The sequence below is a fragment of the Stenella coeruleoalba genome, assembly GCF_951394435.1.
Source record: "Stenella coeruleoalba genome assembly, chromosome: 6".
In the NCBI taxonomy this organism is placed as follows: Eukaryota; Metazoa; Chordata; class Mammalia; order Artiodactyla; family Delphinidae; genus Stenella; species Stenella coeruleoalba.
Genome location: NC_137151.1, coordinates 109,918,292 through 109,938,518, shown reverse-complemented (window position 1 = coordinate 109,938,518; position 20,227 = coordinate 109,918,292). Strand labels below are relative to the sequence as shown.

The window sequence follows — 20,227 nt, the reverse complement described above, 5'->3', positions numbered from 1 at the left end:
TTGAGACCTCCTATCTCTGACGTAGATGTCTGTGGCCCTGAGCCTTATCTCCCACTCCCGCCAGGAATGTGGGGGAGGGCCTGGCGAGGGCTTTCACCCCAAGTGACCTGACCCACACGTACAACCCCTCCCCGCTACACACACACACACACACACACACACACACACACACACACACACACACAGAGTGAGTCACAACCCAGCGCCCAGCGCAGAGGTGACACCAGGTGGGACAGGAGCCTGGAAGCTGGGGGTCTGCCAGCTCCTAAAAGCGTTCCTTGTCAGGGAGACAGAGCGCGCCAGCCCCTCAGAGCTTCTGGGGCCCCTTTCAACCACGTAGCTGCTGGGCCAGTCCTGGGGGGAAGGGCTGGGGCGGGGGCTGGAACTGGGGCTAGGGCGGGGGCCAGGTGGTCCCGCCTGCTCTAAACTTGGCCTAGAGGAGCCAGTCTGGGCTCTCGTCCTCCAGCTGTGTCATCAGAGAATATTTTGGGGATTGGCAGCTGCAGGCGCCTCTGCCACTCAGGCCCAAGCCTGGCGGGCGGCTGGGGACCTGGCGGCTGGAGGTGGGAGGGAGGAGGGGAAAGAGGCCCTGGCTGTGGGAGGGGGCTGGGAAGACTTGGCTCTCCGGAGCAGGAAGCCAGGCCGCAGGCAGGGGAGTCTGAGGGGCCCCTCGCTGGGGAGGCAAACAGGAAGGACTGCCCCCTGAGCCCTGGGCCCCGGCCCGGGAATCGCCGCCGCCAGAGCCGCAGCTCCGGGCCGAGGGTAAGGAGGGGAACCGGGAGCGGGCGGCCAGGGGAAAGCTCCGCGAGTCCCGGCGCCCGGTCCCCAAACGCGCCCCGCCTCCCGGGCCCCGCCGCCGCTCCCGGCCTTCCCCCGCGCCGCCGCGATGAAGGCGGGCTCGGGGGACCAGGGGAGCCCCCCGTGCTTCCTGCGCTTCCCGCGGCCCGTGCGGGTGGTAAGTGGCGCCGAGGCCGAGCTCAAGTGCGTGGTGCTGGGGGAGCCGCCGCCCATTGTCGTATGGGAGAAGGGCGGGCAGCAGCTGGCGGCCTCGGAGCGCCTGAGCTTCCCGGCGGACGGCGCCGAGCACGGCCTGCTGCTGAGCGGCGCGCTGCCCACCGACGCGGGGGTCTATGTGTGCCGCGCCCGCAATGCGGCCGGAGAGGCCTACGCGGCGGCCGCCGTCACCGTGCTGGAGCCGCCGGCCCCCGAGCGCGAGCCCCAGCCTGCCGAACGCCCGCGGCCGCCGCCCGGGGCCGGGGAGGGCGCCCCGGTGTTCCTGACGGGGCCACGGTCCCAGTGGGTGCTGCGGGGGGCGGAGGTGGTGCTGGAGTGCCAGGTGGGGGGCCTCCCCGTGCCAACGCTGTACTGGGAGAAGGACGGGATGGCGCTGGACGAAGTGTGGGACAGTAGCCACTTCTCCCTCGAACCTGGCCGCGCCGAGGGCCGCCCGGGCGCGAGCCTGGCGCTGCGCATCCTGGCGGCGCGGCTGCCCGACTCCGGCGTCTACGTGTGCCACGCCCGCAACGCGCACGGCCACGCGCGGGCCGGCGCGCTGCTGCAAGTGCAGCAGCCCCCCGAGAGCCCGCCGGAGGACCCGGACGAGGCCCCCAACCCCGTGGTGGAGCCGCTCAAGTGCGCGCCCAAGACCTTCTGGGTGAACGAGGGCAAGCACGCCAAGTTCCGCTGCTACGTGATGGGCAAGCCCGAGCCCGAGATCGAATGGCACTGGGAGGGCCACCCGCTGCTCCCTGACCGCCGCCGCCTCATGTACCGCGACCGCGATGGCGGCTTCGTGCTCAAGGTGCTCTACTGCCAGGCCAAGGATCGCGGGCTCTACGTGTGTGCCGCGCGCAACTCGGCGGGCCAGACGCTCAGTGCCGTGCAGCTGCATGTTAAAGGTACCGCGGCGCCCCCGGGCGGCCGGGGCCCTGGGGAGGGGCCTCCAGCGCCCTCCCAGACCCTCCTAACTCCAGCCCCACTCAGTGTCCAGAAGACGGTGGGGAGTAAGGGAGGCTAAGTATTAAAATGCCATTTCCCGCCCACCTCGCAACCCCCAGGGATTCGGATTTAGTAGGTCTGCAGGGTACCTACTCCAGGAACTTCTTAGCAAGCTCCCCAAATGATTCTGAGGCAGATGGTGGAAAACCACTCTTAGATAAAGGGCTTTAAGGAATGATTCATGTACAGACCCAGAGAGACCTACAACTCCTGTAGTTCACTGTTTTTCAACCTCTTTGTTATTTCACCAACCTGTCCCCGGATGGAAATCCCATTTGGGGCCCCAATAAATAAGACAGATAAAAAGATCATTTTGTGGGTGTAAACTTCTAAATCCAAATTTATAACATGTACTTATAAAGTCAGTCAGTGAGAACAAGGGGTCTATTTTATTGAATATACACATTTGAACCACACATAACTGGGTCTAGTCTGTGAGCCCTATGGGGAAGGCCTGGTTGCAGGTGTCACATTGAGAAATTCCTGATTCGCACCAAAGGGAGAAAAAAAAAAATGCCCCGCAATTTTTGACTATTCACTCATTAGACTGCTCTCAGGTTTGCAAGAAGAAAAAGGTGAAGGAGAGGAAATTTATATATCAAAGTTGAGTCCCCAACAGTGTTTAATAACTGCTTACATTGCTCATAAATAGAAAATTCAGGGAGGGAAAACACCCCAAACTCACACTGGAAGTTAAAGCTCTCCGTAATAGGAGTTCATCACAACTCATGACATTATACCCTCACTAGTTATTACCCAACTTGTTCCCTCAGAGGAAAAAGAGTTGGCAAATCTCCTGACCCCTGCCTGGCACGCAGTGAAGCGTGTGGCACCTGTGCCACAGTGGTGGCCTCTTGGGTACAGTTTGAGGCGCACAAACTGGCCAGGCAGGGCTGAACTCTAACCCCCCGAGGAGAGAAAAGCCCCACGTGATGACACAGCTTCCCAGAGCCGCATGACAAGACAGACGTGCTTCCCCAGCAGCCCAAGTGAGCCCACTGGCCGCTTCCATCATCCTGCTTTCTTTTTGTTAAATGCAGTTTTGAACGTGGTTAAAGTACTTTCAAAATGAAATTCAACTCAGACCTTTGCAGAATTGTGTGTGGTGCCTGTGAAGGGCCCCAGGGAACAATCTGAAAATCACTGATGTGGTCCAAGCCCTTCCATCCCTTTCCCCACTTTACGAGTAAAGAAACTGAGACCCAGGATCATGAAAATGGCCTTGGTCAAGGTGATGTGGCTAGCGAGTGTCAGGGTCAGATGAGAATATGGGTCCCCTGACTTCCCTTCTGGGGGTTTCTCTGATTTCACAATGACTGCTGGCTCTGGGAGAAGAGCAAATGGCCGGAGCTAATGTGGGTTTAGGCAGTAGGTGATGGGAGGAGAGTCTTTCTCCTGGTCGGGCCCTCTCCAGAGCCTTCTCTGGTCTCTCCCTTCTTCACAGAGCCTCGCCTCCGCTTCACGAGGCCCCTGCAGGACGTGGAGGGCCGGGAGCATGGGATTGTGGTGCTGGAGTGTAAAGTCCCCAACTCCCGCATTCCCACGGCCTGGTTCCGCGAGGACCAGCGGCTGCTGCCCTGCCGCAAGTACGAGCAGATCGAGGAGGGCACGGTCCGGCGCCTCATCATCCATAGGCTGAAGGCAGATGACGATGGAGTTTACCTGTGCGAGATGCGCGGCCGGGTGCGCACCGTGGCCAATGTGACAGTCAAAGGTCGGCTGGCCAGTGGGAGGAGGCCGAGACCGAGGCAGGCAGATGCCCAGACCCCGGGCTGACGGACTCCCATCCGTGTCTCAGGGCCCATCCTGAAGCGGCTGCCCCGGAAGCTCGATGTTTTTGAGGGAGAGAACGCGGTGCTGCTGGTGGAGACCCGCGAGGCTGGGGTGGAAGGGCGCTGGAGTCGAGATGGGGAGGACCTGCCGGCCACCTGCCAGAGCAGCTCCGGCCACATGCATGCCCTGGTCCTGCCAGGGGTCACCCGAGAAGATGCTGGCGAGGTCACCTTCAGCCTGGGCAACTCCCGTACCACCACTCTGCTCAGAGTCAAATGTGAGGGCCTGAAAATCCCTAGGCAGCCTCCTCAAGGGCTGGACAGGAGGGTCAGGGCTGGAAGGTGATCAGATGCCACAGTCTGGGTTGGCAAAGTGGACTTAAGGTCAGAGGGCTGTGGGAGGCTGGCGCAGGGCTCGGACGCAAACCCTGCCTTTGTCTCAGGCGTCAAGCACAATCCCCCGGGACCCCCAGTGTTGGCAGAAATGTTCAAGGGCCACAAGAACACGGTCCTGCTGACCTGGAAGCCTCCCGAGCCAGCTCCCGAGACCCCCTTCATCTACCGGCTGGAACGGCAGGAGGTGGGCTCAGAAGACTGGATCCAGTGCTTCAGCATTGAGAAAGCTGGGGCCGTGGAGGTGCCGGGAGACTGTGTGCCCTCCGAGGGCGACTACCGCTTCCGCGTCTGCACCGTCAGCGAACACGGCCGCAGCTCCCATGTCGTGTTCCATGGGTCTGCTCACCTCGGTGAGTCGGTCCCGCCAGCCCAGGCTGACAACCGCTGCACCCCAAGTCACACCCTCCCCATCACCTTCCTCCCTTCCCTGGCCCTCAGTCCCTGTCCTGTTATATGCCTTCTACCTGCCAGTCTCTGCCCTCTGCCCCCTGGTTCTGATGGCCGAACTCTGTCCCATCTCAGTGCCCACAGCTCGCCTGGTGGCCGGTCTGGACGACGTGCAGGTATATGACGGGGAAGATGCCGTCTTCTCCCTCGATCTCTCCACCATCATCCAGGGCACCTGGTTCCTTAATGGGGAAGAGCTCAAGAGTAATGAGCCAGAGGGCCAGGTAGAGCCTGGGGCCCTGCGGTACCGGATGGAGCACAAGGGCCTGCAGCACAGACTCATCCTGCAAGCTGTCAGGCACCAGGACAGCGGGGCCCTGGTTGGCTTCAGCTGCCCAGGTGTGCAGGACTCGGCTGCCCTCACCATCCAAGGTTCGTGCAGGTGGGGACCAGGGTGGGCAGAGAGGGTCAAGACACAGAAGTCCCGTTAGCACAATGAGACAGATGCTATTGCTGCTTCTCACACCTGGGCCAGGAGAGTAAGGGGCATCCATGGTGAGCTAGCTCAGGTAGAGGGCTCAGTGATCCCGAGGTTCAGTTTCAACTCGTGCGCAACATATGGGGGACCCCTGGTTATCCAGCATCATAGCGAAATTCTCTGGGGCACTTTGTGCAGGGTTCTGTCATGTGTGTCATCTCAGAGACACAGACCTCGGCTCCAGGTCCCTGACTGCTTCCTGCCCTATCGCGTAACGGCTGAGGCTATCGGAGCAACTCTCTGTGTGCCAGGCACAATCCTACATCGCTTTGTATATGTTAATTAGCGCAATCCTCTCAACAGCCCTACAGGATGGGTTCTTTTGTCATCCCGTTTTACAAGTGGGGAAACTGAGGCACAGAGAAGTTCAGTGATTTGCCCAAAGTCACAGAGCTAACGAGTGCTGGTGCTGGATTATGAACCCAGGCGGTCTGGCTTCAGAATCACACTCTGCCACCTGGGGAAAGAGGGCAGGAGAGGGAATGAGGCCTCCCCGAGGACGACAGATCTTGGTGGGGGTCTGAAAGTGCAGGGAACATGCTGGCATTTGCCATTGCACCATTGCTGGAGTTTGTACGGCCAGTCAAGGAATTCCTCAGTGCCCAAGTGCAGGGCCTTGAGGTGTTAGCTGCCAGCATCCCAAGAGGAGGACAAAGTGAGAAATAACCAGCAACCAGAGCAGCGTTTCTAAAGTGCAACCCAGGTTCACTAACATCAGAGTCATGTGGAGGCTGGTCTATAATGCAGATTCCCGGGCCCCTGCACGCTTGGGGGGAGGAGCCTAAGAATCTGCATTTTCAGCAGGCTCCCTGGGAATTCTTATGCACACTAAAACCACTGCTCTTAAGAGTTGGTCTTAAGCCTAAAACTTTTTTTTTTTTTTTTTTTTTGGTCTGCGCCATGCGGCATGCGGGATTTTAGTTCCCCGACCAGGGACTGAACCCGTGACCCCTGCATTGGGAGCGTGGAGTCTTAACCACTGGACCACCAGGGAAGTCCCAGCCCAAAACTAATTTTTAAAACCAGCAAATGCATCGATGGCAATCATCCAGCCTGATGTGCCCACCCCCCTACCCTGAGCACATACCCTGGAGTGGGGTGTTTATTGGGGTAGCAGAGCACAACTAGGGTGCCGCACATGACCACACCTCTCCCCAAGCAGAGAGCCCGGTGCACATCCTGAGCCCCCAGGACAAGGTGTCGTTGACCTTCACAACCTCGGAGCGGGTGGTACTGACCTGTGAGCTCTCCCGGGTGGACTTCCCAGCGAGCTGGTACAAGGACGGGCAGAAGGTGGAGGAGAGCGAGTCGCTGGTGGTGAAGATGGATGGGCGCAAACACCGCCTGATCATGCCTGAGGCCCAGGTCCAGGACAGTGGCGAGTTTGAGTGCAGAACGGAAGGGGTCTCAGCCTTCTTCAGCGTCTCCGTCCAAGGTCAGGGACCGTGGCGGCCTGGGCTCCCCCCAGCTGAGGCTGACCCTGGGGGCTGTGTGAACCCTGCCCCCCTGGTCTGCCTGCTCGGGGGTCCCTTCCGAAGGGCCCTAGGGGGCAAGGGGACATGTTTGCAGATCACACTGCCCATGCACCACCCTCCAGCACACTTGGCCCCCATGTAGCCTTTGCGGGTGGGAAAGTGGGGGGGCCTCAGTTCAATTAAGGGAAGGGAGGTGGGAGCTAACATTTGTTAGGCACCTACTAGCCAGTTCCTATGCTGTATACTTCAAATGTACACTTGCATTCAGTGTTCACAACTATGTGAGGGGCAGTACATCTCCATTCACAGATGAAGCAGCTGAGGTTTAGAGAGGTTACGCAACTTGCTCACGATCACACGGCAGCAAATACCCTAGCTGGGTTCACACCCAGGACTGCCTATCCCACTGCCCCAGGTGGCCAGGGTCAAAAGGAAGTTTTAGGTGCAGTGGTCCAGAGGCTCTCAGAAGCCAGTACATGTCTGGCTGCTTCGGAACCACCCTGGAAGCCGTAAGTGCATAGGCTCCCCCAGGCCTCCAGAGCCAGAACATCCAGGACAGAGCCTGGAGATCCACTCTGGGAGCACAACTCAGGAACCACTGATCCAGCTCCATCTTCTCACTTTGAGTGGCCCCATTGCCAGAAGGTCCTCTGGCCCCTGCCTGAATGTACCAGTGATAGGGAGCGCTGCCCCACGGTATCACCACTAAATTGTTCCCACCTCTTCCCCGTCCTGCGATCAGCCCTCCGGGGGCTTCCTTGAAAAAACAGCAAGTACGGCCCTGATGTGACCTCCTCTCAGCCTAGACAAAGCCCTCTGTGTCCCCAGCCACCCCCCTCTGATCCCCTGGGAACTCACAGAGCCCTCCAGTGCCATGTGATCTGTCACACCTCACCTGCCACGCCCTCAGTCGTCCGTGTCATTGCCCCAGAGCACCCCACCCCAGCCAAGCAGCCAGTGTGCACTCATGTCTCCTGTTTTGGGGTGTCTGTGTGACCCCATCTCTGCTCCCCCCAGACCCCCCCGTGCACATCCTGGATCCCCGGGAGCACGTGTTCGTGCACGCCATAACCTCCGAGTGCGTCATGCTGACCTGTGAGGTGGACCGGGAGGACGCCCCCGTGCACTGGTACAAGGACGGGCAGGAGGTAGAAGAGAGCGACTTCGTGGTGCTGGAGAACGAGGGGCCCCATCACCGCCTGGTGCTGCCCGCCGCCCAGCCTCCAGATGGGGGCGAGTTCCAGTGCGTCGCTGGGGACGAGCGCGCCTACTTCACCGTGACCATCACAGGTGGGGCTCCAGGCAGTCCACAGGAGGGGGACGGTGTGCCCTGCCCCTGCCTGGGCAGCTGGTACACTCCTGGGCCACTGTTCCCAGCCCCTGCTTCCCTTCCCCTAGCTTTCTCCCCAAACCAGGCTCTGCACCCTGAGGTTCAGTCACCCGCAGAAAATGCATTATCATAAACACACCAGTCACAGCTACATCAGTCAAAGGAAAGCCTGCCTTCTCTGTTCTGAAGATCTTCCAAGGGGAGCTTTAGGGGTGGCAGTGCTACCACAGGGCAGGGTCTAGGGTGGGTGCGCCCAGGCGCTAGAGGGGTCAGAAGGTCTGAGGCCTGCAGGAGACCCCAGCTCCATCTGGGCACCCAACCCTCCTCTCCCCAGTCCTACCCTTCGTATTGTCCCTGTCCCAACCCAGAGAATATAAAGAGTTTCTACAGCCGAGGCTGACACCACAGTCCCCACTGTGCCACCGTGCCCCAACTGTGACTGACTGTCCGAGCAGCTGTGAGCCATGGTCCGAGGGAAGACCCTCTTCTTCAACACACAGCCCACCTTCCCGGAGTAGGGAACAGGCGTGGACCAGGTGGGGCAGCCAGGCACCCCGGCCCCAGCCCCTGACGCCCGGCCACAGCTGTCCCTGTCCTCCAGATGTCTCCTCATGGATCGTGTATCCCAGCGGCAAGGTGTATGTGGCAGCCGTGCGCCTGGAGCGTGTGGTGCTGACCTGCGAGCTCTGCCGGCCCTGGGCCGAGGTGCGCTGGACCAAGGATGGCGAAGAGGTGGTGGAGAGTCCCGCGCTGCTCCTGCAGAAGGAGGACACCGTCCGCCGCCTGGTGCTGCCCGCCGTCCAGCTGGAGGACTCGGGCGAGTACTTGTGTGAAATCGATGACGAGTCTGCCTCTTTCACCGTCACTGTCACAGGTGTGGGCCCACCCCAGCTGCCCGCGGTCACCAGAGGACAGTTCTGAGCCCTTGCGGGAGCTGGCCACATAGCCCCTAGCTAGCATGTGGGGGAGGGGGGAGGGGGGCTGCAGGTGCATGGACCGGGGGGCCCTGTCCGGAAGACCCCAGGGTCTGTGTTCGAATAAGCAGGCTCCTCCCCGGCGCCCGAGGCCAGGAATAGCTATCCTCCACCGGCTCATTCACTGAGCACTTTCTACGTGTCAGGTACTGGGCCAGGTGCTGCAGGTCACTGGTGCGTATTGCAGACGTGGTCCCTGCTCCCAGCTGCCAGAGAGCTGGGGAGTCAGCCGTTAACCAGGGGTCGCAAACGGGCAGTCCCTAGGGCCCCATACAGCCCACAGATATGTTTTGTTTGGCCTGCAGAGTCTTACCAAAGTCAGGACAGTTCAAATAACAACCCGGAGTTATGCGTCCTCTTGAAAAAGCCGAAGACCCGGCGCCTCTGGTCCCGCTTCCCCCCTTGGCGACGAACAGCTGGCGCTGAGTAGCAGCTGCCCCTGTAACACGGGGCCCACATTCCTCTGTCCCACCCTGCCCGCTGTTCCTTTTTGCTCCCCCCAGACCACTTCAGCCACTGACCTTACCTTACCTGGCCCCCGTGGGCATTTGAGTTTGCGACCCCTGTGTTTAACCAATAAACACGCAAATAAATGTACAGCGACACCTCGTGACAAGTGCTGTGAGGGGTGAGGTCTCAAGAGAGCAGGAGGTCAGGGAGGGCCTCGGGGAAAGTCGGTCGCCGTGCCACCCGGGGCGGGCTCCGGACGGCCACTCAGCAGCTCACAGACGCACGCGCGCACGTCCCTCCGGGAGTGCACAGACTGGCAGGAGAGCCGGGCACATTAGAGGGTCTCAGAGTGAGGGCTGCCGGGTGTCGTGATAGGGTGCAGTGGGTACCCAAAGCTGGGGGCTGCTGACCTGGTTGGCAGGCAGGAAGTGCCTTCGAAGTGGCCATCTGGAGCAGCGGCTGAGTTAGCTAAGTGGGGGTCAGGGTTTGGGCTGAAGGTGGGGGGAGAATGTTCCAATCGGGAAAGCACAGGAGGACTCTGGAAGTGACGGTTCAGTGCCAGAAACTTTGGGACTGCAGCCCACAGCGCCAATCCCAGCGTGTGTGAGGGGGATGGGGAGGGTGGGACCTAGGCAGCTCTGGGCGGCACAGAAGAACCCACTGGCTGCACTGGAGCGACCATCCTGATGCTGGCATCATCTGGTTACCCTGCCCTGTCCCTGCCCTGCCCTAGGAACAATGCTTCAGCCTAGGCTTGAGCTACTTAGGGCCCCCCGACTCCCTGCACCCCAGAAGCACACAAGTCACAAAGCCGAAGAGGCCTTTCTGCACACATTCTGTCCCGTAGTGAATCCCTTCAACCTCTCCCGCCCCAACCCCTGGCCAGACATAATGGCCGCAGACACACACTTTCCAGCTCATAACTGGCCTCCCCGCAAAACACCAGATTCTTCGTGAGAGGCTCACACAACACACCTTGTGTGGACCAGGAGAATCAAGTCTGATGCCAAGCTGTGGGCCACAGCTGTGCAGGCACCCCAGCCCCATGGCTGCACCCCATTCTCACTCCACTGCCTCCATCACCTCCCCCACCACTCAGGCAGCCACACTCTGCAATCTACTGGTGGTGCTGGGCCTCAGAAAACCAGCCTGCATCCTGTAGACTCTTAGAATAAGCCCAGTTAGGGAGGAGGCGGAGGCAAGGGCTCAGTGTGCACTGGTGGGCACATCTGCCCTTACACGCCTCTGCAAAGACCTAGACCAGGAAGCTAGCAGTTCCCCAGCCCAGCCACAAGGGGGCCAAATGCCAAAGGAACACAAAAGTGTGTGTCCTGGAGACTTGATTCTGGGAGACCTCCAAGGTACGTGAAAGCATGGGCAGGCCCGGGCTCAGTGCACTGGTCACCACCAATATTGCCATGGCTCCTTTCTGTGAAAGACTGACCACTCCAGAGCAGCTGGAGATGAACTCCTAGAAACAGCATTTAATATCCCTGGGGAAATCTTAGGTGTTGACAACTCATGCACAGATGCAAAATTCATTACTGTTTCCTGCAAGCCTTGGCTTGGAGTCCTTACCACTGCTTGCAGAGTCTGACCCTCCCTTTATCAGATGGTAGTTCTTCCTCCTGCCCTCGAGTAGGTATAGCCAGCTATGACCAGAAGGAAGTTGCTTAATCACACCATGCCTCAGTTGCCTCATCTGGGAAATGGGTATAAAATAATACCTACTCCTTAGGATTGCTACGAGGGTGTAAAGTGCTTATGACTGTTCCTGGAACTCTAGCAAGCTGTATATAAGTACTTGCTATTACAAATCCACCATCCCTTATCCACAATTCTGAAATTTAAAAAAAAAACTGCTCAAAATCAAAAGGCTTTTTGTAAGTTTGGTATTAAAAGCCATTTCAGTAAAATCTGAACTTAACTCTGTGAAGCTATTTGTACTTTTTAAGTAGCCTGCTTAGGGTGAATCTGTATGTTACACTGCAGAAATGTTAATGTGATTGATTATGGGGGGACCACAGTGGGGGCTGAGGGCGGTAGGTGATGTATGATGAACGCACCATTTCTGGAATCGGAAGCATTGTGGATTCTGTAGCACTTCTGGCCCCAGGGATTTCAGAGAACAGATTTCAGGCCTATTATTATCCTTATTACTCTTATGATGGTGGGTGACCGGGACTTCATGCTGCCAGATGGCTCCAGGGAGACTGACGGTGAGTTTGTGACAGGCTGTGGTTGTCCCCACTCTACAGAGCCCCCGGTGCGCATCATACACCCCCGGGACGAGGTGACCTTGGTCGCCGTGAGCTTGGAGTGTGTGGTGCTGATGTGTGAGCTGTCGCGGGAGGACGCCCCCGTGCGCTGGTACAAGGATGGGCTGGAGGTGGAGGAGAGTGAGGCCCTGGTGCTGGAGAGTGATGGGCCCCGCCGCCGCCTGGTGCTGCCTGCTGCCCAGCCCGAGGACGGGGGCGAGTTCGTGTGTGACGCTGGAGACGACTCAGCCTTCTTCACTGTCACCGTCACAGGTGGGCGGTCTCTGGGACACCCTGGGGAGGAAAAGAGGCAGGAGGCTGAGGGACAGACACCCAACCCTGCCAGTTCTTGCACCTTCAGGGTCCCTGACTGCTGCACACGGCTCTCCCCCTGTCCAGCCTCCCCCCTCCCCCAGCCTCCTCATTCTCAGCCATTAGAGAGCCCTGACTTGCCCAAATCATACCAGGACAATGACCAGAGACCTGATGGAGAGAGCCCAGCAACCAGGAGCACGTATTCATTCACTTATTCAACAAATGCTGATGCGCTTGGCACTGTTCTGAATGCTGAGGGATACAGCAGTGAACCAGGGAGAGTTATTCATTCACTTATTCAACCAATGCTGATGCTCTCGGCACTGTGCTGAATGCTGAGAGTTACAGCAGTGAACCAGGGAGAGTTATTCATTCACTTATTCAACCAATGCTGATGTGCTCGGCACTGTTCTGAATGCTGAGGGATACAGCAGTGAACCAAGGAGAGTTATTCATTCACTTATTCAGCAAATGCTGATGTGCTCGGCACTGTTCTGAATGCTGAGGGTTACAGCAGTGAACCAGGGAGAGAAAACCTGTCTTTATGGAGCTTTGCCTTCTCGTGAGAGTGGACAGGCAGCAAATAAGGAAAATAGAGGGGTTTTCAGGTGGTGATCGGAGGCAGAGCAGGCAAAGGGGATAGGAAGTGCGGGTGGGGTAGGGAGGGATGTGCATCGGGGTCAGACAGATGTGGCTGTGAGTGTGGGTCTACCTCTTTTTTTCCCGTGTGACCTAGAGCAAGTCAGTTCTCTATAAAGAGGCTTCAGGTCCTCATCTGTAAAGTGAAGCCAACAATAGGGAATGTCAGGAGTAGCTGAGCAAAGAGCTGCAGTGCGCTTAGCACAACACCTGGCACACGGTGAGTGCCCACGGATTGTAGGTGGCACCGTTCCCGAGAGCTGCCCTGCAAAGGGCTGAGAATCCAGTGGGGAGGCAGGTAGAGGCCTGCTGGCCGAGCCCACTCTCCCCTCTCTCTATCCACCCACCAGCCACTCCAGAGAGGATTGTGCACCCGGCGGCCCGCTCCCTGGACCTGCAGTTCGGGGTTCCAGGGCGCGTGGAGCTGCGCTGCGAGGTGGCCCCGGCTGGGTCCCAGGTGCGCTGGTACAAGGATGGGCTGGAGGTGGACGCATCAGATGCCCTGCAGCTGGGTGCCAAGGGGCCCGCTCGCACCCTGACCCTGCCCCACGCCCAGCCTGAGGACGCCGGGGAGTATGTGTGCGAGACTCGTGATGAAGCCGTCACCTTCAACGTCAGCCTGGCTGGTGGGTGCTCCCGGCCAGCCAAGGTGCGGGAGGTGGGAGCATCACCGAGCTGATACCTCTCCTCTCTGTCCAGAGCCCCCAGTCCAGTTCCTTGCCCCAGAGGCGGCCCCCAGCCCGCTCTGCGTGGCCCCCGGGGAGCCGCTGGTGCTGAGCTGTGAACTGTCCCGGGCTGGCGCCCTCGTCTTCTGGAGCCACAACGGGAGGCCGGTGCAGGAGGGTGAGGGCCTGGAGCTCCAAGCTGAGGGCCCCCGCCGTATCCTCTGCATCCGGGCTGCAGACCCGGTCCACGCCGGCCTCTACACCTGCCAGGCAGGGGCAGCCCCGGGGGCGCCCAGCCTCAGCTTCACCGTCCAAGTGGCTGGTGAGTATAGCCCGGGCAGGAAGCCTGAGAGTCGCACCCCGAAACCCATGAGTCTCCCCCTTCTCTAGCACACCTGGCCCACCCACTGCCCCACTGCTTTCGGTCCCTTTCCCTGTCTTGCCTCCCACTGCCCTCCTCCCAGCCCACGAGCCACTCCCTCCTGGTGACCTCCGGCTCTGAGCCCACAGAGCCCCCCGTGCGGGTGGTCGACCCCGAGGCAGCCCAGACGAGGGTTCGCAGCACACCAGGCGGGGACCTGGAGCTGGTGGTGCACCTCTCCGGGCCGGGAGGCCCTGTGCGCTGGTACAAGGATGGGGAGCGCCTGGCAAGCCAGGGGCGGGTGCAGCTGGAGCAGGACGGGGCAAGGCAGGTGCTGCGGGTGCAGAGGGCCCGGAGCAGGGACGCCGGGGAGTACCTGTGCGACACGCCCCAGGACAGCCGCATCTTCCTCGTCAGCGTGGAAGGTAACAGTGCACCACTCACACCCCAAGGGCCACATGCCTGAACCACTCTGGGCCCCCGCGCCCCGACCCCACCTCTCTGCCTCTGGCTCCAACCCATGCATGCGTGACTATTCCTGGGATGAGGGCTCAGGGCTCCCTTTTCCAGGAACCCTCAAATAATAGGAGGGGCACGGACCAGTGGTTAAAAGCAGGGCTCTGGAGTCAGCGCCACCCACACCAGTTTCCAATCTGGATTCTGACAGTTAAATGAGATAAATTGGGTCCATAGTAAATGACGTACTATTACTAGGGAGTCAGAGAGGTGGGTGCCAGGCCAGCATTGGGTGGAAGTGGCTAGGAGTAGCAGGGCGTTGACGTCTTGTCCTTTGAAACACCTCATGGCTGACACACAGTAGGTCCTCAGGAAGGTTCTGTTCAATAACTGGAGGATGAGGGCCTGTTACTGGAGGTGAGGGGATGCAAAGGGGATGAGGAGGAGGGAGGCGGAAAGACCCAGCCCACCTCACTGCCTGACCCCACCCCCAGAACCACCGCCGGTGAAGCTGGTCTCAGAGCTGACACCACTCACTGTCCACGAGGGTGATGATGCCACGTTCCGGTGTGAAGTCTCCCCACCGGACGCCGACGTCACTTGGCTGCACAATGGGGCCATTGTCACCCCAGGGCCCCAGCTAGAGGTGGCCCAGAATGGCTCAAGCCGCATATTGACCGTGCGAGGCTGCCAGCTCGAGGACGCGGGGACCGTGACTGCCCAAGCAGGGGGCACATCCACAAGTGCCCGGCTCCACGTTCGAGGTTTGGTCCTGATGGAGACACAATAGTCTTGTTCCTGAACCTATTCTCCCAGCCCCGGCCATGACAGGGGACAGATCCCTGAGAGGGAGCAGGGGGTCAGCCCACCAGGCTCCACGGCCCCCTCTCTCTTTCTCCCCAGAGACGGAGCTGCTGTTCCTGCGGCGGCTGCAGGACGTGCGGGCAGAGGAAGGCCAGGACGTGTGCCTCGAAGTAGAGACAGGCCGAGTGGGTGCGGCAGGGGCCGTGCGCTGGGTGCGAGGTGGGGCACCCCTACCACCCGACTCCCGCCTGTCCACGGCCCAGGATGGCCACATCTACCGCCTCTTCATCCACGGTGTCGTACTGGCCGACCAGGGCACCTACGGCTGCGAGAGCCACCACGATCGCACCCTGGCCAGGCTCAGCGTGAAGCGTGAGTGCCCCGTCCTCTCCTAACACATCGCCCGCCCCGTGGCACAGTCTCTCCTGGCTGGCCCAGGGCCCCTCAGACCCCCACCAAAGTGCCCCTCGCCACAAGGCAAGTCAGCCCTGGCTGACCCCCAGGAGTGTGACCTGAAGCAGCCTGCCCAAAGCAAAACTCTTCTTTTTCTAATGTTTTCTATTTACCTTAGAAGTCCATGTGGATTTTGCATTCCATTTCGTATGTCCAAGTTGGCTTTGCTATAAACGTAAATATTATACTCCAGAAAGACTTGCCGTGTTTATCCTTCAGTCACCTGCCCCGGGATACATGGGCCCAGCTGAGAAGTAGGGATGGGTGGCAAATAGCACCCACTCCCCCAAGATGGTGTGGTATTAACTGTGTGACCTCATGCAAATTACTTACCTCTCTGAGCCAAGTTTTCTTTAAAAAGTGTCTTTGGGAACATTGATTGGGATAATATGAGAAATACCCACAGAGAGCTTGGTAAATGGTTGTTGGTGGTGTGTATACTCTTCTAATTTATTTCATTCATTTAATCACAATAAACCCATGTCTCAATGCTATTAACCTTGTAGAGCTGGAGAAACTGAGGCCCAGAGAGGTCAAGCAATTTGCCAAAGGTTACACAGCACACAAACTGTGTGGCAGGGTCCAGTCCTGGTGTGTCTGACTTCAAATTCTGTGCTTCTTCCAGTGTCACAGCACCCCTCACCCAAACTCCTCACCCCCCCTAACCACACATCACCCCCTTCATGTATCTCCTCTCCTAACCCTAGTAAGCCCCTCTCTCCACCCAAGTCTGAATGGCTCTGCTCCCTTCTTCCTGCACCCTGGTTCTGAACTTAGTTCTATAAGGGCTTACAAGGTTGGGTGTTAGGGGTGGTGCCGGCAGAGCCAAGGTGTGTGTGGCGGGCCGGGGGAGGGGGGGAGGGGGGAGGGGGGCCCGAAAGCCCCGCCCAGATTTGGAGCCCTCATCCTCCTTCTTCCCCCATCTCCTCCCACTAGCAAGGCAGCTAAGGGTGCTGCGGCCTCTGGAGGATGTGACCGTCATCGAGGGGGGCAGCGCCACCTTCCAGCTGGAGCTGTCCCAGAAGGATGTGACCGGGGAGTGGGCCCGGGGTGGAGTCCGGCTGCAGCCGGGGACCACATGCCAAATTTACGCAGAGGGCCACGCTCACTGCCTGGTACTCAGTGGCCTGGGCCTGGCCGACTCGGGCTGCATCTCCTTCACTGCGGATGCCCTGCGCTGTGCAGCCAGACTCACTGTGAGAGGTGCGGCCTCTGGAACCGCTGCCTGCCTGCTGACAGCTCTGGGTGTGATTCTACCGATCCCACTACCCGTGTGGCCCCCACTGACCCTGTCCCAGTGTGGCCCTCACTGACCTCCCTGCCAGAGTTTGACTCCCCTGACCCTTTGGCCATGTGTGGCCCCAGTGAGTGCCCTGCCTGCGTGTGTCTCCACCAACCCCCCCGTCCCAATGGACCACTGACTGTGCTGCTGTGAGGTGCTTGTGCCGGTGTGGTGTCTGTCTGCCTGACCATGGCCCTGCTGGCCACTCCGAGTGTGAGCCCACTGACCACGCCTGCCTGCTGCAGCCCCCTCTGCCTGTCTGAGTGTGCCCCTCTCACCACCCAGGTCCCAACAATCCACTGACTATGCCAAAGGGTGACTCCGCTGGCAACTCTGTTTCAGTATCTCCCATTTTTGTTTGCAGCCCTGGTCTGTTCCCCACCGACCACATCTGCTCTAGGGTTCCCCCATTGCTCCTGTGAGCCCATGGTGTCCCCCACTGGCCAGTGTCTCCTGTCCATTCCAGCCAGTGTGGCCCCCACTGACCACGTTTGCCTATGGGTAGCTCCACTGGCATCTCTGCTTCAGTTTCCACTATGCCCCTCTAGCCCCAGCATGTCCCCCCCACTGACCAGCATCCCCTTTGGACCACTTTGTCCCAGCATGTGCTCCACTCACTGGTGGCCTCTGTTGATCACCTTGTCTAAATGTGCCCACCAGTGACCCCTTGTGCCCAATGTGTCTGCCTTCTCCCACTCCCAGAGGCCCCAGTGACCATTGTGCGGGGGCCACAGGACCTAGAAGTGACCGAGGGTGACACAGCTACTTTCGAGTGTGAACTTTCCCAGGCCTTGGCTGATGTCACCTGGGAGAAGGTCAGAGCCCAGCCCCAGCCCAGCCCACCTCGGCATCATAACATCAGTAACAACCCCCAACAGAAATAACTAATACTCACTGAGCCATGCGCCTGGCACTGTGCTAAGATTTACTCTACATTTGATCCTCTAAACCTTACAGCAGCCCTATGAGGCAGGTCTTATTATCTCCATGTTATCTATAAGGAGACTGATGCGCCGTGGGGTGAAGTATTGCCCAGGGGCAGACGTAGAGCCCATATTTGAATCCAGGTTTCCTGGTCCAGAATCCACACGCATGGCTGGTATGAGCAGTACATGACTCTAGGCTTCCCGCGCCCGTGGCTCCGTTCTCAGCCCTTACGTCCCCAAAGGGTGACACCTTCCCAATGAGACTCCTGGCGAGGTCCCGGAAGGCGCAGGACGGCCCTGCTCCACAGCATAAACGTGCCTCGAAACCGCTTGGCACAGAGGGAGCGGCCGCCTACGAGGAGGGCAGGGGCCGTTTGTGCCCAGACGAGCTTTCACCGCGACCCTTTGCAACTCCCGCCCCCAGGACGGGCAACCGCTCACCCCCAGCCCTCGGCTCAGACTCCAGGCCCTCGGCACCCGCCGCCTTCTCCAGCTGCGGCGCTGCGGTCCCTTGGACGCCGGGACCTACAGCTGCGTGGTGGGGATGGCCCGAGCCGGGCCCGTCCACCTGGTGGTTCGCGGTGGGTACCGGGCGCTGCCCGGGCGGGGCACTGCTGTGGGTGCGGGGTCTGCGGACCGGACTTGCCCCGGGGTCCTGCTCTGGGGCGTCTAAGGAGGGGAGCGGGGGGCGAGGGCGGGGCAGGGTACCGCCCCCTCCGCTCCGCCCCGCCCACCTCACGGCCCCGGCTCCGCCCCAGAGCGCAAGGTGTCTGTCCTCTCCGAGCTTCTGTCGGTGCGCGCCCGCGAAGGCGACGGAGCCACGTTCGAGTGCACCGTGTCGGAGGTCGAGCCAACCGGGAGCTGGGAGCTCGGAGGCCGCCCGCTGAGACCCGGAGGCCGCGTCCGCATCCGACAGGAAGGTCTGACCGACTTTCTACCCGCTCTGGCCCCTCGCTGCCCCGCCCTACCAGGATAAGCCCCACCTCCAGGCCAAATGGGCCCCGCCCCACGGCCCAAGGAGCAGTCTCTCGATCTCTCCCTGGCCCCCAGCTCTGAGCCCTCGGTCCTGGACCTGCCCTCTTACCCCTCGGCATCTCAATTCCGCCCCGCCCAGCGCACATTTACCGCTTCCGAACCGACCCCGGGACCTACTCTGGCCCCACCCTCATCCCCGAACCCTCCCCAGAGGCGGCTCCGGCCTCACTAGCGCCGCCTTCACCCCCAGGGAAGAAACACATTCTGGTGCTGAGCGTGCTGCGCGCGGAGGACACTGGTGAGGTCCGCTTCCAGGCGGGACCCGCCCAGTCCGTGGCTCAGCTGGAGGTGGAGGGTAAGCAACTGGGGCATGGACGACCTGGAGTGAACACTGTCTACCCCTGGAACTGGCAAGCTGGCGGCTGGTCCGAGGAACCCTACCTTCCCCACCCCTTCCTCCCGGGGCTCTCCGGGGGCGGATCACAGAGAGCAGTGTATTTCCTGGGGAGCAGGAGACTTTGGGTTGAGGGTAGAGAGAAACGGGGTGGTGGCATAGAGGTCTAAGACCAGGAGTGGAGGCCACAGCGGGAGGGAAGATGCGTCTCTCCTCCTGGGACCCAGCGTGTCCCTATTAAGCCCTCATCCTTCACCCCCAGCATTGCCTCTCCAGATATGCCGCCGCCTCCCTCGCGAGAAGACAGTTCTGGTCGGCCGCCGGGCGGTGCTGGAGGTGACTGTGTCCCGCTCGGGGGGCCAAGTGTGCTGGTTGCGGGAGGGGGTCGCGCTGTGCCCGGGAGACAAGTACGAGCTGCGCAGTCATGGCCACACCCACAGCCTGGTCATCCATGACGTGCGACCTGAGGACCAGGGCACCTACTGCTGCCAGGCCGGCCAGGACAGCGCCCACACACGGCTGCTGGTAGAGGGTGAGTAAAGCCGACGGGGCAGAGGTCAGAAAGGCAGGTCGGCTGGCCAGGGGTCTCCTAGGAGCTGGTGGGCTGAGACACACCTCCTGCAGATTTTCCAAGACTTGGGACGGCAAGCTGGTTCTGAGATGTGTTGGAGGTGTGGAATGGGGAGGCGGGAGTTCACAGCCAGGGCTGAGGAGAGGAGGGAGTCCCGTGTTCTCAACAGGAACCACTTGGTTCAGGGCAGCTGTTTCCACCTTTCTACACCCCTTCCTGTCCGAGCTTCTCCTTACTCCCTCCTGCCTCTGGACCATGTTCGTCTCTCCTGAATGCCCCATTTGTACCCAAGTTCCTCTCCTTCCCACCTACCAGCCCCTGGTCTGTGCCCCCCGCCTGTCCCTCACCCTCTCCTGCTCTCTGCCCAGCTGGCTCCTGCCCATCTCAGCAAGCTGCGCTCCGCCTGGGCAGAGGGCTTCTGCTAGTCCCATTTCTTTCCTCTTCCACTTAGGAGGTGCCCCCCTCTCCACCTGAACTCCTGTGTTCCCTTCAGGTGCCTACTTTCCCCACCTCTGACTGGCCACCCTCACTTTCCTGCCCCCACAGACAGCCCTGACAGAGGCCTAGAAAGGGTGGTTCAGAGGGTGAGGGCCCAGCTCTTGCTGTGTGGGTGCCCAGGCTCTGCCAGGGGAGAGGATTGTGGTGCCCACTGTCTCCCCAGCCCCACTCGCAGTCATTCCTCCGCAGGTAGCTAGGAGGACCGAACCAGGCCAGGCGGGTGCCCTCGGACAGCTTGGAAGGCGCATGCCCTTACCCTGGGAAGGGGTGGGGAGGGAGGGGAACCAGAGGTGTTGGGAGACAATAAAAG

The 20,227-nt window shown here is 60.1% G+C and overlaps 1 protein-coding gene across 3 annotated transcripts; it reads left to right on the top strand.

Moving 5' to 3' along the window:
* The first annotated feature begins 255 nt into the window (after positions 1-255).
* On the top strand, positions 256-20,182 carry OBSL1 (obscurin like cytoskeletal adaptor 1). Of its 3 annotated transcripts, none has more exons than XM_079924166.1 (21): positions 256-1,898; positions 3,443-3,712; positions 3,797-4,048; positions 4,214-4,516; positions 4,689-4,985; positions 6,254-6,526; positions 7,584-7,856; positions 8,498-8,770; positions 11,579-11,851; positions 12,883-13,158; positions 13,232-13,519; positions 13,708-13,983; positions 14,509-14,778; positions 14,918-15,190; positions 16,208-16,474; positions 17,256-17,368; positions 17,904-18,144; positions 18,238-18,399; positions 18,705-18,809; positions 19,111-19,380; positions 20,107-20,182. In XM_079924166.1, exons 1-21 carry the CDS (start codon positions 887-889, stop codon positions 20,112-20,114), a joined length of 5,775 nt encoding a protein of 1,924 aa, XP_079780292.1. In that variant the 5' UTR covers positions 256-886; the 3' UTR covers positions 20,115-20,182. The 3 variants fall into 3 exon arrangements, with proteins under 3 accessions (XP_079780292.1, XP_079780291.1, XP_079780290.1); XM_079924165.1 differs by having other exon boundaries at positions 17,904-18,060; positions 19,111-19,384; positions 19,913-20,176; XM_079924164.1 differs by lacking the exons at positions 11,579-11,851; positions 12,883-13,158; positions 13,232-13,519; ... (8 more) ...; positions 19,111-19,380; positions 20,107-20,182 and adding an exon at positions 9,176-9,450.
* Positions 20,183-20,227: the final 45 nt, after the last annotated feature.